This window comes from Phyllosticta citriasiana (assembly GCF_038021145.1).
Source record: "Phyllosticta citriasiana strain CBS 120426 chromosome Unknown IWZ02scaffold_7, whole genome shotgun sequence".
Lineage (NCBI taxonomy): Eukaryota > Fungi > Ascomycota > Dothideomycetes > Botryosphaeriales > Phyllostictaceae > Phyllosticta > Phyllosticta citriasiana.
In genome coordinates this window covers 1320653-1348392 of record NW_027117284.1, presented here as the reverse complement: position 1 = coordinate 1348392, position 27740 = coordinate 1320653, and the positions used below count along the sequence as shown (strand labels likewise).

Below are 27740 nucleotides of genomic sequence, written 5' to 3'. Positions count from 1 at the left end.
ATTACCTTGTCTTGCTGACCAATCACGACAGTCTACCTTCGTGAGTGTAACGCAGAATCTTACCCTTATTCCGCACCTCCATCGTCCAGGACTCAGTCGTAAAAGTCATGGCACACACAGTCCTAAGGTTCTGTGATTTGACTGGCGAACGCTTCCTCCCACAGCCCCTCTTCGTCACTTGATACTTCTGAATACTCTCCCTTACTGTATCTTGAACACTCTTTGTCGGCTGTCCGTCAAAGGGAATGAGCACTCCCAACTGCTCCTACCAAGCATTACCCCCTCACCTCCTCGTCAACTTGACGCTCAACGGCCCAATCAAATCCGCAATACCAAAGCTATGCGTCGGCGGCATACCACCAACGCTCCTATCCCCCACCAACTCGATCCTATACCTCCTGATTAAACTTACCACGACCTTATTAATCTCAGCCGTCGCCAAATTGCGGCCAATACACGCGCGATGGCCGGCGCCAAACGGCATGAGCAGCTTCTGCCTGGCACCGGCGTCGTTACCCGTCGTCGTCCAGCGCTCGGGGACAAAGTGTTCCAGCTCGCCGCCAAACACGGCCGCGTCGTGGTGCAGCGCAAAGTTGCAGACGGACACGTCGGTGCCGGCGGGGAGAAGCGTGGAGCTACCGATGCGGGCACCGCCCGCGGGCACGACGCGCATGAGCGGCATCGTGAAGACGGGCGACATGCGGTGGGTTTCAGTGACGGTGGCGGCCAGGTATTTGAGGTGCGTTGTTGAGTTGTAGGGAATGCAGGCTGCTTCCGCTGCTGTGGCCGCTGCTGCGCCGGAGCTACTACTGCTGCTGCTGCTTGCTTCTCCTGATGCAGGGACTTGCGACGACAAGATTTCGTGCTCGAGCTGCGCGAAGACGGCTGGGTTGTGCAGCAGATGCCAGAAGAGGAACGTGATGGTTGTGGCGGTGGTGTGGGAGCCGGCGACGATGAAGCCAAAGGCTTCGGTCTGCACGTCGGCAATGTCGAGCGTGCCGTCTTCGTTGTTGCCGCCTTTGGCGGTGCCACGCTCGTATTCCTCTATCAACTTTGCGAGCAGGTCGCGCCGTGTTGGGTCTGGGTTGCTGAGACGGGCTGACACGCAGTCGATTGCCATCTAGAGGGGTCAATGTGGGCTTTAGCGAGTTTCAGGGGTAGGATACCTGACGGAGCTTCCCCCTTCCCTCCAGCACGTGTTGGAGGTACGGAATAGGTATGTGTCCCAAGTACCGATTCACGTACGGAATCAGCCAAGGCAGCTGGCCACTCAGCATGGCCAGCATGAGATGCTCCTTCAGTGGCGGCAGCGCATTGACATCGCCCTGCTCCAACATGCCAAAAGATCGCGCAAACGCCAGCTCGCCCAGCACGTCGATGACGAAAAAAGCCACCCAGTTTTTCAAATCAATCGTCTCGCCTGTGTCCGTAGCGCGGTCTAGGCGCGCTATCAATTTGGCCAGACACACGTCAATATGCGGCTCCATCTGCCCAACCGACTGCATCGAGAAGCCAGGCGTCAGCGCGCGCTTGCGCGCCGAATGCACGACCTCATCCGTGGTGCCGAAGATGTTTGGCCGCAGCGCCGTGAAGCCGTTGTAAAAGGGACTGTCAAACATATCCAAGGTAAGCCAGCATCCTCCAACCCGTTACTTCCACCCCTCTCGACCACAGTTCTCATCTCTGGATGCCCCAGGCTCGCCCACCTTTTGACCCAGGACTTGCCCGCCAAAAAGACATCCTTGACCGCGTCGCCGGAGCTGATGTCGACGTGGTTGGGCCCGAGCCGCACGATGCGCCCGTGCTTGCGGTGTAGCTCGAGAACTGCGTGCTCGTAGTCGCCCCGCGCGACGTGGTACGCTTTCCACAGGTTGGTCAGCGCCGCGACACGAGGGCCCGGGTATCTGGCGAGCGGGTGTAGGAACGCCAGGTAGACGAGGTAGAGGGCGAGGAAGGCGGGGATGATAAGGCCGAGCATGTTGAACTGCGACAACAGTAGGCGAATCGAGTGTGACGAGGACAGAGGCCCATGCTGGCGGGTGTTTGGCGGTTATATGGGCGAGTTGTGAGGCTTGTTTTGGTCTGAATCGTTCCCCGGCAGTAATCGACAGATTGGGAAGCTCGGGAGTTGACATATGTACCCCGCAAATCTGGGGACGCGGCTGCTGCCCAATGGGAATCGGTCGACATGCAGTGAAACGGAGACCTAGGCACAATAAGTATTCGTGAAGCTTTTGTTTAGTCGGGGTCAAAACTTCTCAGCGTTCGGGCTCGCTTTCCTTTACCAGCGGAGACTGTCCTAGAGGCTCTGACAAGCAGCAATTGGTTGCGGAGGACGGCCAGAGCAGGAACCCTGCTTCGTGGAAATAGTCTCAGGGCAGAACGGGTACTGGTGGATCAACACATGACGAACCGCGATATGATGGCGATCCAGATATTTGCGTCAACTGTGGTAGAGAATACCATCTGTATATTCTAACATCGACAGCAATCTAAAAGAAGAATTGAAACCAATCCAACAAGCGCTAAGCACAACGCCAAAAGAGAAACAAAGTAAACAACACAGCAACCTTCTTACAAGGAAGCACTGTGGCCATTCGACCCATTGACCTTTGGCGCGTCAATCTCCTTAAACAGCCTGTCATACTCCTCGTCCGCAACCTTCATGCAATCATGGCCATATATCATCTTTTGAACATCGGCATCAGCCCACTTATCCGGCACCTTGCCACCAGTCTTGGTGCCATTGTTGAGCGCAGCAAACGCCTTGTCGCGCTCCTCCTTGGCCTTGCCCTCGCCGAGATGCAGCGCGCGGCCCGACGCCGCGGCCAGCTCGACCAGCGTCTCGGTGCGCTCTCGGCGCAGCTGCTCGTAGACGCGGAGCGTCTTGTTGACCGTCTCCGGGCTGGCGTCGGGCATCTTGGACAGCACGACGCCAAGGACGGCGGCGTCTTCGATGGCCTGCGCCGCGCCCTGCGCCAGGTGCGGAAGCGTAGGGTGGCACGCGTCGCCGACGAGGGCTGTCGTGCCGTGCACCCAGGTGGGCAGAGGCGAGTGCACGCGGAGCTTCCATTCGACGACCTCGCCCTCGGGCACGAGGTCCAGCATGCGGTGGATCATGGGGCAAAAGTCGCCAAAGACTTTGAGCATCTCCGTCTTGGAACCCTTGGTAGTGTATGTTATTGAGGGTGCTTCGGCAAAGTTGGTGTCGGGTTGGATGGTCGAGATGTTGTAAATCGTCTTGTTCGAGATGGGGTAGGCGATGATGTGGCGCTTCTCGCCAATCCACCGCGTGACGCACTCCGAGTCTATGAGCTTGAGGAGATCTGAGTCGTTCTTCATTTCATCGCGCGTCAGAAGAATGCGGTACGCGGCTTGGCCAGTGTCGACGACGGATGCAGTGATGTCGAGTTCCTTGAGCATTTGGGCCCGCACATTGCTCTTGACGCCATCGCAGGCAAGGAGCATGTCCGTCTCGACTTCGTATGAGTCTCCACCCGCAGTTGGCTGGACCACGAATTTTGCTTTTGGACCAAACGACTTTACTTCTTGCACAATGGATCCGAGGTGGAAATGTACTCCAGGCTGGGCCTTTGCGCCGTTGTACAGTCCCCCCGCAAGCGAGGCCCGGTGCCCAACCATGTGCGGAAAGTCATACTGCTCGCGAACGTAATTGAGGTCCACGTATGCCAGCTCATCATCTGTCGAGCCTTGCCGAATGCTGGTTCCCTTCAGGTCTACTGATTCGGCTTCAATCTCTTTCCACACTCCCAGGTTGTCCAGTACCCGAGCCAGATTTGTCGCCAATTGAATGCCGGCTCCGACGAATCCAAGATCAGGCGCAATCTCGTATACGTGAACGTTTTTGAAGCCGCGCTTTCCCAGTGCAAGAGCGCTTGCCAAACCGCCCATTCCTACAAATATTTGTGAGCGATATCGGCATATGCTAAAACAAAGAAACATACCTGAGCCGATGACGGCGATGTGTAGATCATGAATGCTTCCCATATTATGCTGAGGAGCTTTCAGCTAGAGGAGAATGACGGTGGGAGGCCAGAGATAGGACACTTCCGCTTGCTATATAGCAGCCAAGGGCGTCACAACCCAACATCATCGATCCCCGGCAATGTCAATCGGAGCAACAGACATTTCATTGGCGACGCGGGGCACCCCGCAGTCGCCAACCAGCAGAGGCCAACGGCAGTTCAGGCGACGGGGCGGGAGCGGCGGACAGGGGCTGCCATGGCCTTGGTTTGGCTAGTCCCACGGTCGATGGGTACCTAGTCGGGCGTTATTCTGAGACCGATGCTTTTGTAAGGGCGGCATTATTTCCAGAACCCGGGTCTTGACTAAAACCGCCTCGACGACGTCGGAGGCGGTTATTGGCTTTTCCGCCAGTCGTTTTCCAGGCGGTGGCAGAATCGTCGGGATCGGGTGGCGGCTCTTGTCGGCTGCAATTTTGATGCCGATTGCGCTGCTCGAAGTTACGCTGTCGGATCCGACTGCGACGGCCGAGTTTCGATGACCGAGAGACTTGCTCTCACAGTGCCGTTGTTTGTTCGGCATGATTTGAATAATGAGATTCAGTCAATGAGTACCGAAAACATGACTTTCGATATGCCGTTTATATTGCCATGATCACCGTAAGTAACCCGAAAATGTACAGGTATCCTTCAAAAACACCGTCGAATGATGTAGCAGGTGCCGAAGTGGAAACCGCTTCCGCTAAAGAGAAATAGACGCTCACGTGGAGGCCGATGAAAATGCCAAACACCGCAAAGATGCTCAACACCAATGCTCAAACGCCCAAAGAAAAGAAAATGCAGACTGCAAAGAGAAAAGAGAAACAGGAAATATCAGGAAGAGGCAGCAAGCTCTTCAGCATACCTCACCCACCTCCGCACAACCTCGTCAACAGCCTTGACACCGTCCCTGCTTGCCTCAACTTCAAACCACTCCCGGTGTTGCTTGCCACACTCTTTGCAATCACGCATGACGCGTTGATCCGCCAGTTCGATGTGAATCAGTCGCTCAACCCTGTGGACGTGGGGACACTTGCGCACCCCCTTGGCATCCGTACCGTCGCCCTTGGGACCCACCAGAGTTGATGGCCCAGGGGAAGCAGATGGAGATGCTTGTGGGGAGTGCACGTATGGGTAATAGCGGACCAGGGAAGGCACCTTTCCACACTGGCGCTGCCATTCATTCATTCGCCGGTACACGTTGTTGGCGCGACCTATTTTGAGGAGGATATGTTTGTCTTCCTTTTTCCGTGACTTGGTCTTTCCAGCAACGCCTCGAGGACTGCTTCCATCGGCCTGGATGCTGTATGAGCGCAGCAAATCACTGGTGCGACGGTTGGCATCTGGCCGCGAAGGCGCTGAGAGGAGATCTGATGCGTCTCTGTCGGAGGGTTTCGCGTCGTCCGTCGTTTCTGTCAGCCAGAAGATATATATGAAGCCCGGCTCGTCGTGCTTGGAAATGGGTTTCGAGGCTTCTGCTAAAAGTTGGGAAGCCTTTTCAGGAGAAACTGAAGACGGAATAAAAGAGAGGAGCCAAGACGTCTTGTTGCTGGGATCTATAGTCGGCGATGATTGGTCAGAGGGTCGAGGTGATGGTCGTGGCGGCCTTGATTGCTGCGGTGGTCGCGAAGTCTGAGGGCCATGGCTCATTCCTGGCTGGTTTCCTTGCTGTCGCTTGCGGCGCACAATCTCGTAGTCGTTGTCGTCGTTGCCCAGACACATGCAGCAGAGCGAGGCCCAGAAGGACGGTTCTTCCTTCTTTACAGGAAGTCGATATTCACCACTCGACGTCACTCCCGAAGGCACAGAGAGAAGCGGTCCTTGGACATTGTTCCAAGTCGGCGGCCGCTGAATCTTGCCATGGCCATTCTGCGCCGTCTTGTTTGGCTTTTTGCCCGGCTTGTTATTGCCATCTTCGACATCGAGGATCCCCAACCTGCCGACCAAGGTGTCTATGCTGCTCCTCTCTTTCAAGGGCACAATGTGGGTGTCTGCCCTTGCCGGCTTATTTGGCGTACTCGAGTTTTGTTGCACCAACTTTTCAGCTTGATCCTTGTGCTGCCAGCAAAAGAAAGCGGCGGCAGCCTCGACGTCGTCAATCTGACTGACGGCCAGGACCCCATTGTTGGAGGGCTTGTTGGCGGAGATGTCGCGGCGACAGGGCTTGCCAGCAGACGTCACGCCCTTGCAGGTAGTGGCAGGGTTCTTGGAGTCGTTGCGCCCCAGACGGGCTTCGGGAGCGTGGAAGAAGTGCGGCATGTCCAGGCAAGGATGGGCAGAAGCTGAACGGGCGAAGAGTGGGCTGCAGCGAAAATCTGGGGGCTAGGTAGGGTCGGCGGCTGGTCAGCGGAGTTGTTGATGAAGATTGTAATCGGCTTGGGTCTCCCGGGAGCGCCGAAGAGGTCGTTAGGTAGGAGAGGACATGGTTCGAAAGCTGTCATGGCGTCACAGGCAGCCAGCGGTGTGTGGCAGGGCAAGGGCACTATGGCCTTCCTTCCTAAACGGACGGCTGGTGGGGACTCGAGGAGGTTGGCAGTCGTCGAGGAGCCACGCCACGGAGCCCATGTGCTGCGCCACTGTGGCTGAGCACCCAATAGAGCCGACCGACTTGTGACTTGCTGCAGTGTCCTCTTTCACCAACTCCCGATTGACCTCAACCCACGTCACAACTCTGCGCACGTTCCGCTCGTCTATTCGCTCTGCGTCAAGTCTTTCCAAGAAACGCTCCTCGAATTCGCGCATTGCCACGCCCGAGTCTCGCTCCGATCCGCCTCGCCGCAAACCGCCGTCATGGAAGAGGATACGTTTGTCCAGCTGCCTCTCCACATGGACCCTCAGACAAAGGCCATTTCCGCTTCGTCACCCTCAGGCCCTCTGCAGAAAGAAATCGACGAGGTCAACGCACTGCACCGCAGCATCATCTCCCTCGACACGCCCGGGCAGACACCTCCGCCGCCTGTGCCAGTCCACCCTAAACGCAGTGCGCAAATCACCAAGCTCCGCGAGTCTGGCAACACATCCTATAAGAAGGGTCAGCATGGTGATGCGGTTCGCATGTACAGCCTGGCAATCGACATGGCGCTCCAACGGCCTGCGTGGGAGCCTAGTGGCTTGGTCAGAGAGGAATTGACGGGACTGTATTCGAATCGGGCGCAAGCGCACATGGCCATGCAGAATTGGGCCGAGGGAGCCGTGGATGCCGAGACGAGTGTCGAGCTTAAGAAGGTCGGCAACGCAAAAGCCTGGTGGAGGCGGGGAAGGTGTTTGGTGGAGATGGGACGGGCAAAGGAAGCCAAGGAATGGGTCAGAAGTGCGCTCGAGTTTGAGCCGCAGGAATCGGATCTGGTGAATCTCGATAAAGAGGTGGATGCATTGTTGGCCCGGGGCAAGAGCGATTGAGGCGGGACGGGGGAGTTTTCAAAGGATCGACCTGAGGCTATGGTGCAGAAGCGCCATGGTTGTTTGATCAAGCGCTGAGACGGCACGACTGTGCAACGGGAGAGTCGACACAATGGCGTCTGCTGCCGGACTTTGTTTCCGAGCGGTTGTTTGAATGCTTCATGTTTAGAGGGTGCAGTAGTAATTCATTCTTTGCCGTCCACCCGTCGTCACGATTCAAGTGCCTGTCAACCAACGGGCATGCCGAAGCTCTTCGGGCCGTCCCTCGCGACGGTTTCCAGGGTGCATGGACTGCGCCACAGACGCGTCTAAAATAGGCATCCCACCTCACTCCAAGGCCCCAGGCACATCGCAGCCCCGTCCGCGTAATTGCGCGTGCACGCCTGGCTTCAGGTTTGACACCGCTGCTTCGCTTTCGCTGCCGCCAGAGGCTTGGAAGCCCACAAGTCTTTCCTGGCGCGCCACCCTCAGCTCTACATCTTCTCCCCCTCGACATCCCATTTCAACTCTATCCCTCTCGACTACCTACCACACACCCTACTCGACACCCACGCCCGAGTCATTCTGTGACGTCGTTCTGCTTCTCACCGAGACACAACATCATCCCCCGTTTCTCCATTGTCCCCTCCTGTCATCCGTCCCCGCGCTCTCCAAGATGCGCTTAGAGCAAAGCAAAATACAAAAGATAAAGACTGTTGCCCACGCGGCACAGGGCTTTCTCATCTTTGTCGCCGGATGTCTCACCCTCGCCGTCATGACGAGTGCAAAGACCGATGGCCGCACAGATTACTACTTTGCATTGGTGAGCTTCCACCCTGCCGAGACGGCTCCAATCTGCCTGCAGGGCCATATCTAACCTTGTCCCAGTGCTTCCTCACCATGCCCGCCTTCATATATCTCATCGGTGTTCCCATGTGGAGCAGAACGGTGCGCTTTGCCAGTGCCTACGGCTTTGCACTGCTTGACGGCCTATACACGGTATTGCCCCTGAACATCTTTTCAGTGCGAACATTGGAGGCTGATGCAAAGCAGATTTTCTGGTTCGCCGCATTCATTTGCGTAGCGACATGGAATAGCGAGGGCATGAAAAAGGGTGCCGAAGAAGCCAACGCCTCGTCTGGTAACTGCTCTACCTTTGCCTACGGCAGCGATACCAGGTGCAAACTCAGCAAAGCAGCCGTCGGCTTTGGTGTCATCATTTGGTTCGTTTTCCTGTTCCCCAACCGTGCTCGAAGCACGCCCCTTCTCCCCAAACAAACACCGAAACGAAGCTAACACGCATCCAGCCTCCTCTTCCTCCTCACCACCGTCATCTCGTTCTACTACATTTCCGTCTACCGTCGCACTGGAGTGCTTCCAGGCACGTCCGAGTCACCTGACCACATTCCCACAACGGACAACGCGACCTACTTTGGAGGAAACACAGCCTACGAGCCCACGTCCAAGTTCGATACGGAAAACGTATGGAGTGCCGAAACCAACGACATTGAAACGGCGTCATCCCACTACGACCACCACGACCCCAACGACTTCGGTAACGACGTGCCGCCAGTCCCCGCCATTCCGCACGAACACGCCGGTACAGCCTCTCCTCCCCCGCCTCCCCCAACCGGCGCAATGGGTGGACCCGTTCCTGGCCGCACCTCGACGCTGCAAGCCGGCTACTCGTCGCTCGTCGACATGGACCGCCTCGCCAACACGCCCAGCCCGGGCCCGGGCCCGCATCCGCAGCACCCTGGGCAGCAGGTGAGCTGGGGCGCAGGCGACGGCTCGGAGACGTTCAGCCCCAACCACCCAGCCTACCGTCCCACGACCAGCGATGAATACGAGAGCCACCGTCTGCAGGGCCACAGCCCGGAGCCCTTTCACATTGCACCCAGTGCGCTGAGTCCAGCATCCGAGTACGAGGAGTACACGCGGCCGCAGAGACCCTACGAGTTTCGCGACTAGAGGAAGCCCGCCGCGGAGCTGGTTGAAGTGTAGCATGCCATGAATAGATTATGCAAGGGGAGTAATTGCTTATTATCACGAAGGAAGACCATCTCTGGCTCTTTTGGTGGGCATTTTTTGCTGGCGTTATCTTTCCTCCTTTTTGTGTTTCTTTCAAATTTTTTGAGCTCTGTACTCCTACTACCGTTGTACCACCCATCATTTCTCCCGGAAGCATGCATGCATAGTTGGTTTGCTTCTGTTGAGCGAGCGAGAGCATCAGCACAGTCATTTGGTCGAGAGACAGGCCGCAGCAGTGGAAGGACGAGCACCAAAAGCATGTACGACATGACGCACAGATGGACGGATGTATGATGGTCGCATTCTGGAATGCAGGCTGGCAAACAGATGGATGGTGCTGGAGAGGCCAGTAGCCAATTGAGGGCCAAGGCAGCCGGCGAGAGGCGGAGATACCCAGGTTTGCGTGTAGTGGCAGTGGCAGCAGCAACAGGAAGCGCATGTGCTTGTCACATTGCTTGCCTGCCTGCTCGCTTGTTTGCCCTGAGGAAGAGAGCAGAGATTAGTGGTGTGTTTTTTCACCAAACCAAAACGAACCAAAGCAGAGTAACGCAAAAGCAAAGAGGGGTAGCAGAGAACTTGTACAGTACCATGTTTGTAATAAGAAGAGGATAACCGACAAACCAAATAATTTACACATCCACAAGCCATCACTCTTTGCAAGCATCACGGTGCAGCAGCGCTGATTCTAGCGGTACGGCAGCCTGCTGCTGGATGGATAGGTACATATCCTGCGCCGGGCCTCTGCAGGCTGACCTCAAGCGACTCTTCTCGAAATGAAATGAAATGTGGTGACGGCCTGTCTTGTCATCTTCTCTCATCCCAATCATTCTCTTATCCTTCCCACCTCACCTCGTCCCTCCTCCATACTTACCGCCCATCTACCATTTCCTAGTCATTTTGCCTCACTGCCCTCGTTCAACTCAACCCGCCTTCTCCCCACTGGAACTGACCAACCGCATTTTAATGATTCAGTCATCTGGTGAGTACCAGGTATCCAATCACACCCTCCCCAAATTTCCCAAATATCTTCATCTTCTCCTGTCCTTGATGATCAACAAAATAATCACTGAAACCGGGAAACCAGCCAGACAAACTTACTGCATGGCTTATCTGAAAAAATGATGAGGTTTTGGGAGACGAATCTTTGCTTGCTTGCAACGGCGCCGCTGACACGTGCTTTGTGTAGATGTTTACTCCTTAAGTCTACTGCTCCCGCTTGATAATCGACGGCAGTGCGGACGGAGCACAGTAGGTACGGGTCGAAAAGAGCGATGGTCCCTAAGCCTAGCTTTAGGGGAGCAGGATGATAGGTAGCAGCTCGCACATTGCGTCATAAATGTAGGTACGTAGGGGATATTGGATGGCAAGAAAGGCAGGCCAGCCATGCTGCTGAAACTAGACAAGCCCGATTGCAGTCGAGGTGAAAGAGTTCATGTTGCGTCCCGCCTTTACTGTCGAGTATCGAAGCATCGACGTAGCTGATCTGCTGCTGAGACTACCTGATGGAAGGGAAGTGGAAGACTCACCACAGTTGGAGGGTTCAGATGGTAGGATGCTCGCGATCGTGTGTCTGCACTTGACCACTCTGCCTTCTCCAGCCTTGCCCTGGTGTTCTTTGCACTTCCCCACCAACGCGGCGCTCGGTTGACCGAGCTCTCCTGCTGCTTCCTCCTTCCTTCCACCAGCCAGCAGGCGCAGGCGCAGGCGCAGGCGCAGGCGCAGGCGCACAGCAAGACCAAACACGGCTAGTGCGCGTACTGGAGTGAACAGTCAGCCAACGAGCACAGGCCACCCGGCAGGAGTATTTAAACCTCGCCGCCGCCCTCGCCGCTCGATTTCTTTTCCTCTCCACCACTCTCTGCCTTTTGGCTTAGATCATGTGTAGTGTGAGCATTCCCGACCCATCCACTCCCATTCGCCGCTCAAGCTGACACTTCACAGATCTGTTCTGATCAGTTTGACCACTGATCCAAGCCTACGGGCTCGTTCTTGGTTGACCTCTTTTTGAAATTAGGCGGCGTGCCTCTGGGCTTGCTCATGTGCGTCGCCACGGTGTCCTCCCTCTAGCACTACTGGGGAGTGACGCGAATACACTGTTAGACCTTTTCATTGAGCTGTTCGCCTTGTGCGGGCTCTTGAGGATGAGGTCTGCTTCTTTCTAATTCTTGCTTTGTTCTTGTGCTGCTGCTGCTGCCACATCTTTTGGGGCCTTGGTGCATTGGAGTCTGGTTAACAGCATCTGGAAGTTTGATAGGCAGTCTGCTGTGAAAGCTCGACTTGCCTGGTATGCAGTGAGCCGAAGAGCTTCTTTGGGTGTTTGATTGAGGCGGTAGGGCTGTTTGCACTTCTACGTCCACGGTAATGCGTAGCTCTCTGAGTATCTTGGGTAGGCAGACTGCCAATCCATGCTTGAGATGCTCGTTGCCCAATCCAAGACATTCTTTTAGCCCCTCAAGCAGACTTCATGTATCTGTACCTCCTTACCTTAGACCCAGCCGCCCGTCACAACCTCAGTGAGTCAGGCTGGCTGGCTGCCTCACTTGCTTCTTCCCTCCTAAACCTCTTTCCCCTCCATCTTCTGCACATTCAGCTGCTCTCAACCTTGACTCCACCTTTCTGACTCAACCTCCAACTTGCAACCGCCACTTGCATTCACACAAGTGAGCTCGTGGTCCCTCTTCCCTTTCCATGAATGCCAGCTGACCTCAAGGTCCCTACTCAGCATGGGCTGGTGGGGTTCTGGTGTCTCTCAGTCGGACCTCGATCTTGACATTCTGGGCGATCTCAGCGTCGAAATGGACGTCGAAGACCTCTACTTTCCTGAAAAGCCAGACCAAATCCGCGCGAAGCTCAATGATGACCGCCTTCAAGCCCGGTTGGAGAAGCTGCGTGAAGCTGAGCGCACCAAGAAGAAGACCATTTACGATTTTCCCGGTGTCTCTTTTGCCATTGTCCTCCTTGGAGCTGCCGCCATGGAACTGGGTGTCAGCCTCGGAGAAGAGCTCAAGACATACATGTCCAACGTCCTCCGCACTCAGCGTCTCGGCATGTATGACGAGGCCAAGCGCGAAATTCTCTCGGGCTTGGGAGAAAATTCCAACGGCACCGCTCTTCAGCTTGCCGGCAAAGGCCTCATCGAAACGGCGAACGAGCCAAGGCCCAACGCCATAAGATCCATCGGCCTGAATGTTCCCAGTCCCTTGCTCTTTGGTGGCTGTGAGACACCCCTCGATGGAGACAAGAAGGAATAGACACCTCCAAGGTAAGTCGTGGTGGAACCTCTGATCATACCTCAAGCTCACCTTGCACACAGTTGGCTTTGTGATGGACACCAAAGTCTGCCCATTATTCACTCGAATGGACTACTTGCTTGCTGGGGAAGCGGCGATTGCTGTTGCTCGGTGTTGAATTGATGGCTTTCGGGGTGTACTGATGTACTAGGTGCTCTGCTAGGTGGTCATGTTGACGGCATCATGAAGAATGGTCAGCTGTGAATCAAATACGACAACAACAGCTCCCTGGCTCCATCTCCAGTGTTTGACAACTACTCATAGAAGGCATCCCCAATGCCGGGAAACATCTTTCTCAATCGTAGTCATACTGTCCAAAAGCTGCGCTGTCCGGACTCAGGCGCTGTGATGGTGGGATGGCTGACTGCTGTGCTTGACTTCGTGCCTGCCATGATTGTACGTGGCCATGGGCCCTGACGGGACGCAGCAGCCCGCGCCCACTTACTCTCAGGTTTCTCTCTACGGGTGGATCTCTCCTCTCCGGCCCCTCTTTCTCTCTGCAACAACAGCCTTTTGCTTCGAACTCAACGTTGCCACTCCAATCTCTTAGATCCAAACGACCAGCACCAATCTCACTGACCAAGTGGGTCGATCAGCGTCCCATCTTCCCCAAAACTCGCTGTCTCTCTTCCAGAATGGTCATCTGGGGCGAAGGCGTCTTCCAGTCCGAAGGTCAAATTCTGGCCAGTAAAGCACTCTCGCGCGAGATGGACCTCGGCGACGCCATAAACGGCGAAGAAGTACGCCAAAAGCTCAACGACGAAGAAGTACGCCAAAAGCTCAACGACGGACGCCTCCAAGCCAAGTTCTGTGAGCTGAAAGAGCGCAAATGGAATTACCGCATTTGTGTCCTCGCAGCCGCAGCCATGGAGGTCGGCGCCGACCTTTCGGACGAATTCCGCGCGTATGCGAAGAAAATCCTGCGTGAGCAGAAGGGAAACTTGGGAAAAGAGGCCCGGGAGAACATTCTTGAGGCGCTTATCATCTATAACAATGGTGTTGCATTGAGAGTCAGCGGCCTGGACCAAGCGCACACGGCCTGGATGATACGGTAACTGCCTAAATGAAGCGCAGGCAAGCCAAAGCGAACCTCAGCGGCCGACCTTGCTGCGATCTTTGCGGCATTTTTCCTCGCTTGCTGAGGCGGATCTAATGGACCGACGGCTCGCAACGCGGGATGGTTTTCTCATTGGGGTTCGCCTGGAAACAGGGAAGAGACTTTTCAGGCTCCTTGCTGTTTAGTTTGCGGAGGAGACTCTTCGGGAGAGCTTGCTCTTGCCAATTGGACATGGCCAGTAAGTACGAGGTCATGAATGAAGACTTCAGAAATCCCAGAATCCAAAGTCAATGATCATTGTCGACTGTATCCGGGGCCATCAGACAGCTAATATTACATGCAATGGCTTCTTGAGTGGGGGGAATACCATGATGTATCTTGACACAAATTCAGAAGTTGGATGTCGGATGTCTTGCTTTCAATGTGCCATTTCCGTGATTGGTTGGACTGGTCGCTGCGGATTTAGACATGGTATGGAAGTTTTCTAGAGTTCGGCAGTATCACACAGCTGCCAGCATAGAGGGGTCTGTTGACGAGCGGCTTCAATCGTGATAGATTATCGTTGGATTTCGACTCGGGGAGAGACATGGAGTCGACCGAGTGGTCCGTGCTACCGCTAGCGGCTCTGCCCTTGCTTAACCCCAAACCAAACGTCATCCGCTCAAGCTCCAGGGACCGACCAATCCTCGCAAACGCGACAATGAGGTCCGCCGGAGATGCCAGGTGAACCCGAAACTTTGAGCTTGTTTGAGCCTTATCAGAAGACTGACTTTAGCTAGAGCCTCTTGGGAGCTGCTCGAAAAGGCTTCAAGTCTGGACGAACTCCGCAATCGCTTGATCGCGCTCGACGCCGATGATGCAACCCTCGTCAACTCACAGCGGTCGGGCTGTTGGAAGGTACGACAACGACGCAACGACTCGCGAGCCTAAGACACGACCCAGAAACCCAGCCGCTAGCTTCAGCCGCAATTGCAGCCAACGGGAAAGTCGCTAAGTTTTTGATCGCAGGCATTTCTGCTCTTCGAGAATACCAACCGAGCCGAATGGCCGACAATCCTGTCCGACTCGCGCACCATATACAACTCCCTTCGTTCCCACTTCCTCCGCGCCATCGAAAACCCTGACGAGGTCGAGTCGGCGCTAGACCCTCTGAGCGAAAATGAAGAGGTACGTTGCACGCCAACTTCTGCGCCCGCACTGCGCCTGCGCAGCAGAGCCCGACATCACAATCAGAATCTGACTTCTGACTAAGCCTTGAAAGTCCCCCTGGGTTGCCTTGCGCAAAGACGAGTCTCTACGCGCCGAGATATTCCAAGATGTCGAGCGCTGCATGCCCGACAATACGTATTTCCGCCAGCCGGAGACGCAGAAGATGATGCTGGACATACTCTTCATATTTTGCAAGCTAAATCCAGAAGTGGGATACAGGCAGGGAATGCACGAGGTTCTGGCGCCCATACTGTGGGTTGTGGAGAGGGATGCCATCGACCCTCGCCAAAAGGGAGCGGTCTGGAAGGGCCAGGGCAAGGACCTCATGCTTGAACTCTACAACATGCGTTACATTGAGCACGACACCTTTACGCTCTTTGGACTCGTCATGCAAAACGCCAAAGTGTTTTACGAGCCTTCCAAGACGGACCAGTCAAGCGATTCGCCCATGCTTCAAAAGTGCCGGCATATTTTCGAGAAGCTGCTGCCAAAGGCCGACCTGGAGCTAGCAGCACATCTGGAGCAGCTTCAAATTGCGCCTCAAATGTTTCTTATGTGAGGATTTTCGGTGCGTCCTTTGGAGCTTCACTGACGCTTGTAGGCGATGGATGCGGCTCCTGTATGGTCGCGAGTTTCCATTCGACGACGTTCTGCCCATGTGGGACCTCATTTTTGCCATTGATCCCTCTTTGGAAATAATGGACTACGTCTGCATTGCGATGCTACTGCGTATCCGCTGGACATGTAAGTGAGATTCGACACCTGTTTGGACCACCACCCACAGTTGCACCTTGGGACCAGCTGTTCACCACCACCACTGGGAGTGCCGATGAACTTTTACACTGACACTTCCAGTGCTCGAGTCGGATGACAACATGTGCATTGCGACGCTCCTCCGATATCCTTCGCCTGACCCCGATCATCTTCCTCGGACATTTGTTCAAGATGCGACTGCGCTAAAACAAAAGCTGAATGTTCAGACTGCTAGCAGTATAATCTTCAAATATAGTGGCCGCTTACCGATGACCCAAGATCGCCCGGATACGCCACAGCATGATCGTCTGTCAACCCCTGACCGAGCGAAATCTCCCCTTCGACAGATGTTCCGACCCATGTCCCCATCCGGAGGGATTGAAGCCATTCTCCAAGGCGCTGCGCGAGACTTACACAGGACGGGAGAACGCTGGGGTTTCAACAAGGCAGTACGCGATGCCGTCGGAGATTTTCGAAGAAATTTCCAAGACTTCCAGCCCGGACGCAATCCGACAAACTTCAAGAGTCTTATCCGTGGGGAGTTCAACATGCCAGCCGAATCTGACGTGCTCCTCCGGAAGATCGCGGCGCTGGATCAGCGGAATAAGCAACTTTCCAAAATGCTCGAGGCGGGCGTTGCGGATTTGTGGACTTGTCAAAAAGAAGCCATGGAGGGAAGGGGCTCTGAAAAGCAGGCAGTCGACGCACTTGGAATGGCGATTGCGAGAATTCAAGTCATGCAAGTGTACTTGGAGGATTCGAGCATACCCTTGCCTGACGAACCAACGGCCGAGGAAAAATTGACGTCCACCCAAACTCCTGTTGCACCCAGAGCGCCAGCGGAGGAGAGCGACAGACCGCCAGATCCGCCTGCCGAATCGTCAAAAATGGGCCTCATCAGCCGGGCCGCTCTTTTGTCAGGAGAAAAGGCCTCTGCCTCGTCCCCCACCACACGCAGTGCGACTCCAACTCTGGCCCTCCGCTCTTCAGCCGCAAGTGCCAGCGCCGAGAACCTGTCCTCCTCCGCACCCACCCAATCCTCGCCGCTCAAACCACCCGCAGCGCCGCGTCCCCGTCCCAGCATAGCCTCCTCGTCCTTTTCCTGGATGCTCGGCGGCGAGCCCGAACAAACGCCGGCGTCCAGCTTCGCGGCCGCCTCTTCGTGCTCGTCGTTCCAGCCCGTCGAAAAGCGCGAGCGGCGGCGCAACAAGCCGCCCTCGTCGAAGCCGTCGTCCATCTCGTCCAAGAAGGAAATCGGAGTCAAGGGCGCCGGCAACGAGGATCGCAACTCGTTCTTGTTCGGCGACGACGATGACGAGTTCATGGGTCCGTTGGGGAATCCCGGGGGTGGCAAGGGGAAGGCGAAGGGCAGCAATAATGATGTCTATAATCTGGATGAGGTGCCGGGGAGTGTGGGAAGCGGCATTGGGAATGTGGATTGAGCGAGTGAAAGAGTGAGTGGCATTACAGAGGGACTGTTGGTCCTTCTTTTTCTCATGATTTGCTGCATTACTGTTGGGTGGGTAGGGTGCCACCAGCAGCTTTGATACGGCGCTAACGACGCATCGGCATGACAGCGATTTGATTTTTTTTTCTGCCTTTCTCGTCATTTTCTCTTTGGTTGTCAGTATTCTCTGCATCCAAAATTTCCTTGCACGTTGTGCCTTTTGGTTGTACATACACCTTTTTCCTTCCTTGTTTCTCTCACATGTCCGATTGGTCTGTCCTTCATGTGTTGTCTTGCGAGCCTTGTGTTTCTTCTTCTTCTTCCTCTGACTGACTGACTGTCTGTCTCTCTTATTCACTCCTCGCCGTCGATTCGATTCAATTCAATTCACATGTCCATCACCGCCACCACCCATGCCCCCTTCTGCCCCCTCTCCACCACGCCCTCGCCTCGCCCTTCCGTCCCACCACCTCGACAACTTCTTGCGTCGCAGAGCTACTCCGCACAACCTCCCACCCATCCCCATCCCCGCTATCGACCCCATCCGTCGGCACCGTCTCGCCCGCCGCGTCTCCTCCCCTTGCCCCTACCCCACCACGACCTCCTCCCTCATCCTCCTCAACAATCTTCTCCAACCCCTCTTTCCTCCTCTTCTTCCTCAACCTCCCCAGCGACCCGTTATGCCCCCCTAAGCCCCCACTGTGGCGGCTCCGCAGCCGCGGTGTCGCGCGCAGCCAGAAGACGATGAAGACGACGTAACCAACCAGAATGGCGAAGACGCCGATGGATGCGCCGACGGCGGCGGGGATCAGGTCATGGCGGAGTTGGGTGGAGGAGGGGGTGTTGAGGTGGAGGGGTAGGGGCGGCATTGGGTGGGTTTGTGTGGGCGTGGTGGTGGGTTGTTTGTGGCGTGGAGGGAGGAAATGTTATGGTGTGGTTTGTTTGCCGTGGGTGGTTGGTGGTTGGTGTGTGCACACTGCTGCTCCAGGGGGATGAAGATGATGGAGAGGACAGAGGAGAGGAGAGAGAGAAAAAGAGGAGGAAGAAAGGGGACGAGGAAACGAGGAAGTAGGGAGAGGAAGAAAGAAAGAAACGCGAGAGAGTAGGCCGAGGCCGAGGCCGAGGTGGAGGGAGTGAGTAGGTGGGATAGATGATGGACAGACAGCCGCTCGTTCGTTCTTTTGTTCTTTTGTTTTTTGTCCTCCTCTCAGCCCCTTGTCCACCCGCTGTCTGGTTTTTTTTTTTTTTTTTTTTTTTTTTTTTGCTCTTCTCCCTCCCCACACGACTACCGACTTGTTCTTCGTTGCCGTGAACAAAGCGTCGGCAGCAGTGCTGTGTAAGTGCTGTGCCTTCGTGGATATAGGACAGCGACCGCGATGGCTGGACAGTCGGATTGGATGCGACAGCACCTGGATCCCCGGAGTCCCCTTCCTATCTTTCCTCTACTGCTTATCTACTCGGTCGCTAAGTAGGTAGGGAGGTAGGTCGATAGGTCGTTCGTACCGCGCTCAAAGACTCGACGCTTTCTTTGTCCTCGTATTTCTTTTGTTCGGCATCCGCGAAGAGCGAGGGCAGGGCGCATCAACTGACAATAGCAAGGGAAGGAAGGCAGCGCATAGACAATCAAGTAGGTAGACAGCTGACTCTTTTTTCTCGTGCCGAAATAGGGTGTTCTTCAGGTTCTGGGATGCGGCAGAATTGACGTGCGGTTCTAGAGAAAGGATGGGTTGGTTATGTCGGTATGAGAGGTAGTGAGTGAGAAGTGAGTAAAAATGTAGGTCGATCAGGAGGGCTAATGGATAGCAAAGCACGAGAAAGAAGAGAAATTCCAGCATGTAGTTATGGGTTTCGTTTGAGTGCATAGAGGTAGGTAGGTAGGTAGGGGGAGAAAGCCCTACAACATCAACGACGCCATCATTCGCGATGCGAGCGACCAACTGGCACCAACCGACCTTGGTACTTACCCTACCTACCTACCCTCTTTGTCTGCTGCTGCTGCTGCTGCTGCCGCCGCCGCCGCCGCCGTCGGCCACTGCCAGCTCTCCTCCAACATGGTCAAGCGGCCTACAAATTGTAAGTCAGAACACCCAAAACGCCATCCACGATTGCGCCCGCTCTCGCTCTCGCTCACGCGCCTGGCCCTGCTCACCCGCATCATCAGCCGGCGAGCGCTAGGCGCGGACAAAGTGTGTGATCACTTTCCTTCCTGGGTGCTCTGTGAGCAGCGCGCACGCGCGCGCGTGGCACGTGGGGTCGACTGGACCGGACCGGACCAACTGGACTGGACTTGGGTTTTTTGTCTGGCGCCTTGTCATATTTGCCGGATCTAGGGTGTGAGGTGCGTTGGTTGGTGCTTGGTCAGTTGGTTGGTTGGTCAGTCGGTTTGGGCGAAGGAGCTGGCTGCGCGCGCTGCACTGCGCTGCGCTGCGCTGCTGCCGAGTGAGCGTGAGCAGCAGGTGCTTTGTTGGCACCACCCACTCCAGAGTATCCTCTCAAGAGCGGCCGTCAATCATTGTTGATGTGATGCGCGGATGCTTTTGCTGTTGTAAAAAAGGTCTTTGTCGGTGGTGGTGGTCCTGGCAGTCGTTCTTTATTCCTGACTGCTTGCACCACTTTCCTTTCCGGCCATAACCACGATTCTAGCATGTAGGGTATATTTTATAGGATTCATCGCTGCACTTGTGTCGTCAGGGCTTTGTGGCCACGAGGCTGACCACAGCAGACGTGCGTGCATACCTTGCATCTACCCCTCATCCACGTCTGTACCTTACTTCGCCTAGATAGTTATGTAGGTTGCGACCTGACGCGAGTGCACCTGACTACCTGCATAGATGATCTGACAGATCACTCGCATGCATTGAGGTTTGCGCCTTGTGACGTTTTGCTTAGTCTATCATACTTGATGGATGGTGATTCCCCTTGTTGACTTGAGTAAGTGAAGGACAGGGGAATGGGTTTTGGAGGAATTAGACAGGAAGGATATCCTTGAGTGTTTATACCATTTGATTCAAGTTTCTTCCATGTGCCCCCTTTATATCTTGAACGATGCTTAGAATTACACGCAACATCCACCCTTTTACCATGTGGGGCCATTCCTTTTGCGGCTTGGATCTCGAGTAGGAAGCCCACCATGGCAATCTCAGGTTGGGTCGAAACAGCCAGGTCTAGCTAGAAAGCTGTGACGTCGGGTCATGATTGATGATCTCTCGGCGGAGAGATGCAGAGTGTCGACATTGGACCCGAAAGCAAGCATTTTTCCTAGGAGCAAAAAATAGGCTGTCTCTAGTAGAAAGAAATCGATTTTGATGGCACCCCCACCTTTTGTCGTTCCTGACTAACAAAAAGCAACAACCCGAACAAGTCCAAGCAACTGGACAAGAAATGCCTTGAATCCATATCAAACTAAATCCCCTGAATCACTTCCTCAATCCACATCCATAGACTCTGCCTTCCTCTTCTTCGAACGCTTCTTCTTTTTCCGACCTCCCTCCCTAATATCGACTCCCTCCTCCTTTGCCGGCGCATCCTCCGGCCGAACGCCTCTCTCCGTAAACTTCTTCTCCACGTAGTCGCCAAAGCCGTACTTGGGGCCTTCCTCGTCTCCAAATACCTCCTTCCGCCACTCGCGCAAGCGGGCCTTCTTGCCAAGCTTCTTCTTGTCCTTTTTCTTCTTCTCCGGCTCGCGCCAGGCGGCAAGCTTCTTGAGACCGGCAAACTGGTTGAGCTGCGAGTCGTCTGCGAGCAGAATATCGCGTGCAGTGAGACCGAAGCTCGTGGGTGACGTCTCACGGTAGCGGAAAGATGTGGGGTTCTTTGAGGCCTGGCGCGAAGCGAGTTCGACTTCGAGATTTTGGTCGACGAGCGATTCGATGATGCGGCGTTCGCGACGAGCGTCACGTTTGGCGTCAATACTCTCTTGCTTCTTGCTCTTCTTTTTCTTTTTGCTAGATGTGTCGTCTTCGTCGACGTCCATGTCCTCGACATCCTCATTGGGAATGGCAACACCACCCTCTTCTTCGTCTTCGAGATCCGATAGGGAGATTTTGGGCTTCTCTTCGTCCTCAAAGTCCGAGACAATATCCTTGATGTCAATGTCATCGTCCCACTTGGGCTTCTTTGGCCTTTTGGACTTCTTGTGGTTGCCCTCATCGTCCGAGAGCGCGTTCTCTTCGTCCTCCTCATAGTAGTCTTCGCCGAATTTCTTCCGCATGACCTCTTCCCACTTGTCATCTTCCCAGTCAGCGTCAAGCACATCGGCCCACTCGTCCATCTTGAAGTCCTTGCCAGACAGACCAGCCGCCTCCTTGATTTTCTGGACCTTTTCTTCCATTTCATCAATCTTAAGTTTCCGCAGCCGTGCTTTTTCCTCTTCACGTTGACGCTTCTCTGCCTCCTTCTTTTCGCGCTCCTTTTCTCTCTGCTTCTTGCGGCCGCTCTTATCTTCTCTGCGGACGGATTGGTTTGCGGTAGCGTCACGGGAGTACGTCTTGAGCTTCTCATTCGCCGTTTCTGGGTCCTCGAAGCGCATATTGTATGCAAATTCAAACTCCTCTGCGCGGCGGTCGTCGTCTTCATCGTCAGACTCCAGGGGCTTGAAGTTGGGGTTGTCGGAGGTCCACGCGCGCGCCGCAAGAAAGTTTGACAAGAAATTCTCGGGGTCCTTGTCCGCATTTTCAATGTCCAGCACGACTTTGGCCTTGGGCTCCGGCTCCAAGGGCTCTGGTCTTGACTTGGCGACCATGAAATCGCTGTCATCGTCGGAACCAGCGTCGCTTTCGTCCTCGGCCCTGGCAGTGTGCATCTGCTTCACCAGGCTGCTCTTGAGCTCCTCTTGCTCCTGGGCATAAGTCTTTGGCGCATCGTCCTCGTCGTCCTCGGCGCCAATTTTGCCTTCCAAAATGTTCTTGCGGTGGTAGTCGTGCAACGTGAGCGGCTTGTCCTTCTTTTCGGCAGTCGGGAGTGTTTCGGGTTGCCATTCCGAGTAGAATTTGACCTTGTCATCGTACACACGGGGATCTTTGTTGCGGATTGCGTTGAGGGTGTTGGAGATTTCCTTGTCCAAATCTACGGTGGCCAAGATGCCGTCGTCGTCCTCTTCTTCCGAGTCGGAAGACCCGTCGTCAGAGCCTGCGTCGTCTTTGCCGATCTTTGATTTGCCGTATTTCTCCTCCACTAGACATTGTCAGCTATGGTCTTGATGTGACTAGCACGCAACTCACGTCTCTGCATTTCATCGCGCCTCTTGTTGTACTCAAACCGGCGCGCATATTCCGAGTTAATTTTGAAGTCAACCTCAGACTCGTCCGAGGAGGAGGCAGAGTCGTCGAGCAGCTTGGCGCGCTTGGCCGGGCGGCCATCTTGTATGGGGACGTCAGTTTTCGCCATGGCGGACGGCACACTTGTGTTGGGTCAGAAGAGGACGCGCAAAAAAGTTCCAGAAGACGATGAAGCCCGTGCCACGCGCTTACCCGATACGGATTAGTGGTTGCGGAGGCCCATGGCGGAAAATGGTGCCTTAGGCTGGGCCAACCGCGTCCGTTTTCTCAGGCAGTCTTTGCATCGCCAGTTCCAGTACGGAAAAACAACACCACAAAATCACATTCGAAGGCCGACAGGCAAATTGCCGGCTTGTTGTTCGCATTCTTTCCCTGATCGACAATTCGCGGCGGATAAAGGCGCCGAGCTCAGGGTCTTGGCTGCAAGCGTCGCCGCATTGACCTGGGCCCCGGAAGTGACGTGCATCTCACAACGCACAAGACACCAGAACGCGCTCGCCAGCAACCCCCTCCCCTCTTACACCCACGCCTCAAATATGCCGTCCTGAGCTGTCGCCTCCCGCTAGTCCTCTCCGTCGCTGTCCTCCATCTCCGCTGTCATCATGGCCGACGAGAAGCCGCTCATGGAGCCGCCATCGTTGACGCCTGTGAGCAAGCCATTGAGCCTGATGTATCAGATACCCCATCGCCAGCTCTTAATTCTTCAGCACTAACCATATTTCCACAGTCCCGTCATCTTGAAAGAAGCCGCGCTTGATAGTCCCACGTTCCGCGCTACCGTTCTCCACTTTGGCGAACAAATTGATCTCATCGAGCGGTGGCTTGACAACTATGTCAAAGCTGCATCCAAGTTGACCTCCGAGGTCTCAAGTCTCGAGTCGGCATTCAACGCCTTTATTACCCAATCTGTGCCCCCGCAAGCACTCTCCGAGGCCGCGCTTGACCACGATTACACGATCCTCGCCATCCGAAGATACAATGAAGGCGCGCGTGAGTTTTGGATGAACACAATCAGGGGCTTGAAGAGGATAGACGGAACAGTTGTGGAACCGATTCGCGCCTTTCTACAGACCGACATTAGAGGGCTCAGGGATGCAAGAAGGAATTTGGAAGCTTCCCAAAAGACATTTGACCAGCTGATAGCCCGATATGCTGGCAGAAAGAAGAGCGAGGAGCCATCAAGCTTGCGAGAGGACGCTTTTCAGCTTCATGAAGCAAGGAAGCACTACCTCAAAGCTTGCATGGACTTTTGCGTCATGGCGCCTCAGATCAGGTCTGCGCTTGACAAGTTGCTGATTCGTGTGACCACCGAGCGCTGGAAAGACATGAAGATGTCGAGAGATGCGACCGACAAGTTGTTTTCACAACACAACAGTGAAATGGAGCGCATCCGGGGCTGGACACGGGAGATGGAGCATGGAGACCGTGTTTTCAAGCGGGAACTCCACATTGCCAGAAAACAGCTGGAGGAGAGTGCCGAGGCCAGCGCAAGACCGTCGCGCGAATTGGACGACTACTCCATCTCGACCGTTCCCTACATCGGAACGCATTCCTCCGCCGCTCCGTTGTCTCCTGCGAAACCCATACCGGAAAAGTCGGAAAAGCACGGTTGGCTATTCGAACGTTCAATCACTGGGAAACCGGCCAGAACTGTCTGGGTTAGACGCTGGTTCTTCATTAAGCATGGTATTTTCGGATGGTTGATACATGGGGCGCGCTCTGGTGCTGTTGAAGAATCCGAAAAGGTTGGCGTCTTGCTGTGTGGTGTTCGGCCAGCCTTTCAAGAAGAACGTCGATTCTGTTTTGAGGTCAAGACCAAGGACCGTACAAACATTCTGCAAGCAGACACTCAAGCTGAACTGACCGACTGGATTGCCACGTTTGAAGTCGCGAAACGCAGAGCCCTCGAAGACCCCGCCAGCACTGAGGCCACCGCCACGACATCCACCGACGCTGCCTTTGCCATTAGTCCCCCTGTACATCCTGAATTTGCGGCAAAGGCTTATGGTCACCTCTCCCATGACAGCGATGAGATTGGCGGCCTTAGGCAGATTGATAGCTTGCCTCTTTCAGGAGACAGAGAAAACGTTGCTTCGCGAAGTAGTTTTGACGTCTCCATTGGTCGGCGTAATGTCTCTGGCGAACTGGAAAGGGAGAGAGAAAGCGGTCGTGATCATGCTGCAAGAATTATTCAAAAGCTCGATCTCCACAGAAAGAACGCTGCCACTCCCCAACTCTCAGCAACGCCGTCGTCTCCAAACCCATCTACAGGTGGAATCGCAAGCTTGATATCAGCGAGCCATAACATGGCCGTTGCGCCTTCGAATTCTCAAATGCTCTCCATGGATACCAGAGCTGCTGCCTGGCCTGCTACTTCCCTAGCTCCATCGACACTTGCCAATCCGCCGGCTCCTACCAATTTAAGCAAAGCTGCTGTCGTTCTAAGCGGCGATAGAGGCATAGGGTTTGGCCGTCCAGATGGCGGGCTACCGTCTGGTATTCTAGCCAATCTTTGGGGCTCTACAAATTGGGGATATATTAATAGGCTTGAAAGGGGAGAGGTCAGCCGACTTTCACAACAGCGTGCTATTTCTCAAACTTCAAGCCCCATTCTCAAGGCACTGTCGAACGAAGGAACTGCGCCTACCGACCCTGAAAAATCAGGTCTGACGGCTCTCCCTGAAGTTTCGCCCACACCCGCTGCCGCTCGGCACCGCAAGACAATGAGCCTCAGCGGGTCGCAGGACTTTGCCAAGGCAGAACCTCCAAGGCCCTCGTCTTCAGGTGGGGAAGAGTACCCGCCTTGGTATCCGATGCCCCTGCGTGCTCAAGATGCCCAATTCCACCTGCTCTTTCCCAACGTACTTCGCGAAGACAAGGTGGTCATGGTCTTCCGGGCCACATGGAATCCAAACGAGCAACAAGAATTCCCTGGTCGCGTGTACGTCACGGGCTCACACATTCATTTTTACAGTAACTATCTCGGACTGGTCTTGATCACTGGAGTGGACCTCGACTCCATTGATGAAGTCACTGCCGCGCCTGGACGCGACTGCGACTTTTTGTTCGTACATTTCAAGGAGGGCTCTCGCCGAGACGAATTTACAAGAGTCACTGTCAAGGTTTTTATCGAGCCATTGAAGCTTCTGCAAAGACGACTCAATTTCTTAGTCCAAAACTGCGTTGCTGACGAGTCTTTGGCGTCTGAGGAGCTGGTGAAGAGGCTTATCATGATGGAGGGCACTGAGTCTGAAAGTCCGGAGATGGATAGCTGGGACAACATGTCCAATATTGACACCCCACTCGAAGCGCCTACGCGGCGCGAGCCCAACGACCTAAGATCAGGCCTTCGAATCGACGGCAACTTGTTCGCAAGTGAGACGACGCTGGCCCGAAAGCCGACGCGCTTCAAGCTTCCCGCCAGACCTGTCGTATATCGGCCACAGGGAATGGTACAGCTTGCTGTTGAGCGAGAGTTTGAAATCAGCGCCAAAGCGCTTTTCCACCTCATGTTCGGCGACAAGAGTGCTGTCTTCCAGACCCTCTACCGTGCGCGATGGCCCAACACAATCATCCAAGGTCCATGGATTCAGCAGAATGGAGGTGGCCGTCACAAACGAGAATTTGAGTACCGACTCGATTCGAATTCTGCGCCGATCGCAAAGGATTGCCAAGTCATTGAGGTTCTCAACGACCATCTCTGCTACGTCATCGCAGACAAGAAGACTCCATGGTATCTTCCGCTCTCTCGTGACTTTTTTTTGGTCACTAGGATTGTCATCACCCATGTTGCAAAGAGCCGATGCAGAATGGGCATCTATGGCAAAGTGGATTGGTTGAAGCAAGTCAAGGTCCTTCCAAAGATTATTGAGCGGCAGGCCCTCGAGGATCTTGACCTCGAAGCGCAAGATTTGACAGATGTCATTGCTGGTCAGGTCGAGCGGCTGGGTAGCAAGTCACGCACACGCAAAGCAGTCCAAATCTTTGGATACGTTGGCCAACAGGCGCAGACTCCTCGAGTGGTGCCTCAGAACCTGCCTCCACCGTCGACTGCACACCCTCGCGTGTTCAAGCTCGTAAGGAGAACCCTGGGAAGTATGCTGGCAGACGTTGCGCGTGCCATGGCCGCCAATTACATTTCTACTCTCATTGCCTGGATCACAGCACTCATGACGGCCATGGCAAAGGCGTTTACCGCGCACACCTTCCTCGTCGGTCTCTTGATAGCAAGCGGCACCGTCAACGTCATCTGGTCGTACCGCGACACCTGGTCATGGTGGCAAAACCGGCGCGCAGCATCCTTCATGAAGCGGCTGGGCGTGGGCCCCGACACAGTAATGAGCAAAGCCGTCTACCTTCGCGATGTCGAAGACCTCTGGACCAACAGCAGCGACGCCGTCTTCCCCGACTGGAGCACCGCCGCCTCGGGCAGCAGCAGCAGCAGCAGCAGCAGCAGCAGCGACGGCAGCGCTCAAATCCCGTTCTTCGACAGCACCGCCAACGCCACCGACTTTGCAGAGCCGCAGGGCTGCCACGCCACATTCGTGACGCTCCTGCGTAACCCCGAATTCCCCTCCTCGTCAGCCTTCGCCTTCCCCTCAGCCGTCGCCGACCCTGTCTTCGCGCCCGACTCGGGCGGCCCAGGCATCGCGCCGTCGGCGCGCAGCACAGCGCTGCGCCTGCGCCGCTCGCGCCAAAACCTCGCCCTGTACCGGCACGACTTGCTCGTCGCCATGCGGCTGGTCAACCGCGTGGAGCGCGAGGTGTTGCAGGCCGAGTGGGAGAACTGGCTGCTGGACGAAAACGTGCGGTGCCGGCGCGTCGGCGAGATTATTCGGCGGCGCATGGAGGGCATGGGTGGGGGCAGTGAAAGCAGCGGCGGCGGCAGCGGCGATAATGACACGGAGAAGGAGGCGAGTGAGGGTGTCAGGGCTGTGAGGGAGTGGTGGGAAGAGTATTGTGGCGATTGCAAGGAGCGGCTGCAGAGGTTGGAGGCCAAGGGCGCAAGGTTTTGAGCTTCGCGCCGCAGGCTGTGGGCGTGTCGGTGTGGGTTGTTAGGTTCTCTTGATCTGGGCTGGGCCCCTGAGTCGCGGCTGTGGCTCTGCTGTTGGGCGTTGGTTGGTGTCTGCTTGGTTCGTATGGGACGGCGTCGTGTTGGGACGGGGGTGGCACATTGGGACAGGCAGGCAGGTCAACAATGGTCGGCGATATTCATACCGCAGTCTGATTGGTGATGGCTGTAGTCATAGCACCTAATTAATAGCAAGGGGATACCAA

The 27740-nt window shown here is 55.2% G+C and overlaps 10 protein-coding genes across 10 annotated transcripts; 5 read left to right on the top strand and 5 right to left on the bottom strand.

The window, feature by feature from the left end:
• Positions 1-118: 118 nt before the first annotated feature.
• IWZ02DRAFT_279863 (cytochrome P450) lies at positions 119-2276 on the bottom strand. Its single transcript, XM_066763627.1, has 3 exons — positions 1707-2276; positions 1167-1608; positions 119-1120 (listed from the first exon to the last, which is right to left on the bottom strand). The coding sequence occupies exons 1-3, from the start codon at positions 1976-1978 to the stop codon at positions 284-286; spliced, it is 1551 nt and encodes a 516-aa protein (XP_066622487.1). The 5' UTR covers positions 1979-2276; the 3' UTR covers positions 119-283.
• Positions 2277-4132, bottom strand: IWZ02DRAFT_279801 (salicylate hydroxylase-like protein). The gene is made up of 2 exons (XM_066763625.1): positions 3966-4132; positions 2277-3914 (listed from the first exon to the last, which is right to left on the bottom strand). The coding sequence occupies exons 1-2, from the start codon at positions 4006-4008 to the stop codon at positions 2575-2577; spliced, it is 1383 nt and encodes a 460-aa protein (XP_066622486.1). The 5' UTR covers positions 4009-4132; the 3' UTR covers positions 2277-2574.
• A 724-nt stretch (positions 4133-4856) lies between these two features.
• On the bottom strand, positions 4857-6281 carry IWZ02DRAFT_378129 (meiotically up-regulated gene 113-domain-containing protein; the record flags this gene model as incomplete). Its single annotated transcript, XM_066764981.1, has 2 exons — positions 4857-5628; positions 5743-6281. 2 exons carry the CDS (start codon positions 6279-6281, stop codon positions 4857-4859), a joined length of 1311 nt encoding a protein of 436 aa, XP_066622485.1.
• A 325-nt stretch (positions 6282-6606) lies between these two features.
• Positions 6607-7455, top strand: IWZ02DRAFT_279817 (tetratricopeptide repeat domain-containing protein). The gene has a single exon (XM_066763626.1). The coding sequence runs from the start codon at positions 6813-6815 to the stop codon at positions 7419-7421; it is 609 nt and encodes a 202-aa protein (XP_066622484.1). The 5' UTR covers positions 6607-6812; the 3' UTR covers positions 7422-7455.
• A 621-nt stretch (positions 7456-8076) lies between these two features.
• Positions 8077-8918, top strand: IWZ02DRAFT_348602 (uncharacterized protein; the record flags this gene model as incomplete). Its single annotated transcript, XM_066764233.1, has 4 exons — positions 8077-8223; positions 8289-8399; positions 8454-8623; positions 8708-8918. Coding segments are annotated over 4 exons (639 nt in total), but the record flags the coding sequence as incomplete, so codon positions are not given.
• Positions 8919-9061: 143 nt separating this feature from the next.
• IWZ02DRAFT_279746 (uncharacterized protein) lies at positions 9062-10369 on the bottom strand. Its single transcript, XM_066763623.1, has 2 exons — positions 9708-10369; positions 9062-9609 (listed from the first exon to the last, which is right to left on the bottom strand). Exons 1-2 carry the CDS (start codon positions 10077-10079, stop codon positions 9202-9204), a joined length of 780 nt encoding a protein of 259 aa, XP_066622482.1. The 5' UTR covers positions 10080-10369; the 3' UTR covers positions 9062-9201.
• A 1612-nt stretch (positions 10370-11981) lies between these two features.
• On the top strand, positions 11982-12822 carry IWZ02DRAFT_279711 (uncharacterized protein). The gene is made up of 3 exons (XM_066763622.1): positions 11982-12091; positions 12154-12693; positions 12745-12822. The coding sequence occupies exon 2, from the start codon at positions 12155-12157 to the stop codon at positions 12680-12682; it is 528 nt and encodes a 175-aa protein (XP_066622481.1). The 5' UTR covers positions 11982-12091; position 12154; the 3' UTR covers positions 12683-12693; positions 12745-12822.
• A 1608-nt stretch (positions 12823-14430) lies between these two features.
• IWZ02DRAFT_279663 (rab-GTPase-TBC domain-containing protein) lies at positions 14431-17413 on the top strand. Its single transcript, XM_066763621.1, has 7 exons — positions 14431-14501; positions 14558-14675; positions 14787-14945; positions 15040-15542; positions 15589-15731; positions 15843-17259; positions 17318-17413. The coding sequence occupies exons 1-6, from the start codon at positions 14479-14481 to the stop codon at positions 17180-17182; spliced, it is 2286 nt and encodes a 761-aa protein (XP_066622480.1). The 5' UTR covers positions 14431-14478; the 3' UTR covers positions 17183-17259; positions 17318-17413.
• Positions 17414-20465: 3052 nt separating this feature from the next.
• Positions 20466-22718, bottom strand: IWZ02DRAFT_279634 (KRI1-like family C-terminal-domain-containing protein). The gene is made up of 2 exons (XM_066763620.1): positions 22407-22718; positions 20466-22359 (listed from the first exon to the last, which is right to left on the bottom strand). Exons 1-2 carry the CDS (start codon positions 22570-22572, stop codon positions 20612-20614), a joined length of 1914 nt encoding a protein of 637 aa, XP_066622479.1. The 5' UTR covers positions 22573-22718; the 3' UTR covers positions 20466-20611.
• A 300-nt stretch (positions 22719-23018) lies between these two features.
• On the top strand, positions 23019-27457 carry IWZ02DRAFT_520039 (uncharacterized protein; the record flags this gene model as incomplete). The annotated part of the gene is made up of 3 exons (XM_066770755.1): positions 23019-23133; positions 23191-26860; positions 26984-27457. Coding segments are annotated over exons 1-3 (4212 nt in total), but the record flags the coding sequence as incomplete, so codon positions are not given.
• Positions 27458-27740: the final 283 nt, after the last annotated feature.

Excerpts from the sequence above, each read along its gene's own strand:
- IWZ02DRAFT_279711 (XM_066763622.1), top strand. The coding sequence starts at position 12,155 with ATGGGCTGGTGGGGTTCTGGTGTCTCTCAGTCGGACCTCGATCTTGAC.
- IWZ02DRAFT_279634 (XM_066763620.1), bottom strand. The coding sequence starts at position 22,572 with ATGGCGAAAACTGACGTCCCCATACAAGATGGCCGCCCGGCCAAGCGC. Across the intron at positions 22,360-22,406 it reads GCGCGATGAAATGCAGAGAC|TGGAGGAGAAATACGGCAAA; the intron begins GTGAGTTGCGTG and ends GACAATGTCTAG.
- IWZ02DRAFT_279746 (XM_066763623.1), bottom strand. The coding sequence starts at position 10,079 with ATGGCTTGTGGATGTGTAAATTATTTGGTTTGTCGGTTATCCTCTTCT. Across the intron at positions 9,610-9,707 it reads CATCATACATCCGTCCATCT|AAGCAAACCAACTATGCATG; the intron begins GTGCGTCATGTC and ends CTCGCTCAACAG.
- IWZ02DRAFT_279863 (XM_066763627.1), bottom strand. The coding sequence starts at position 1,978 with ATGCTCGGCCTTATCATCCCCGCCTTCCTCGCCCTCTACCTCGTCTAC. Across the intron at positions 1,609-1,706 it reads GGCAAGTCCTGGGTCAAAAG|TCCCTTTTACAACGGCTTCA; the intron begins GTGGGCGAGCCT and ends TATGTTTGACAG. Across the intron at positions 1,121-1,166 it reads GAAGGGGGAAGCTCCGTCAG|ATGGCAATCGACTGCGTGTC; the intron begins GTATCCTACCCC and ends TGACCCCTCTAG.
- IWZ02DRAFT_279663 (XM_066763621.1), top strand. The coding sequence starts at position 14,479 with ATGAGGTCCGCCGGAGATGCCAG. Across the intron at positions 14,946-15,039 it reads CTCTGAGCGAAAATGAAGAG|TCCCCCTGGGTTGCCTTGCG; the intron begins GTACGTTGCACG and ends AAGCCTTGAAAG. Across the intron at positions 15,732-15,842 it reads ACTGCGTATCCGCTGGACAT|TGCTCGAGTCGGATGACAAC; the intron begins GTAAGTGAGATT and ends TGACACTTCCAG.
- IWZ02DRAFT_279801 (XM_066763625.1), bottom strand. The coding sequence starts at position 4,008 with ATGGGAAGCATTCATGATCTACACATCGCCGTCATCGGCTCAG. Across the intron at positions 3,915-3,965 it reads CATCGCCGTCATCGGCTCAG|GAATGGGCGGTTTGGCAAGC; the intron begins GTATGTTTCTTT and ends AAATATTTGTAG.
- IWZ02DRAFT_279817 (XM_066763626.1), top strand. The coding sequence starts at position 6,813 with ATGGAAGAGGATACGTTTGTCCAGCTGCCTCTCCACATGGACCCTCAG.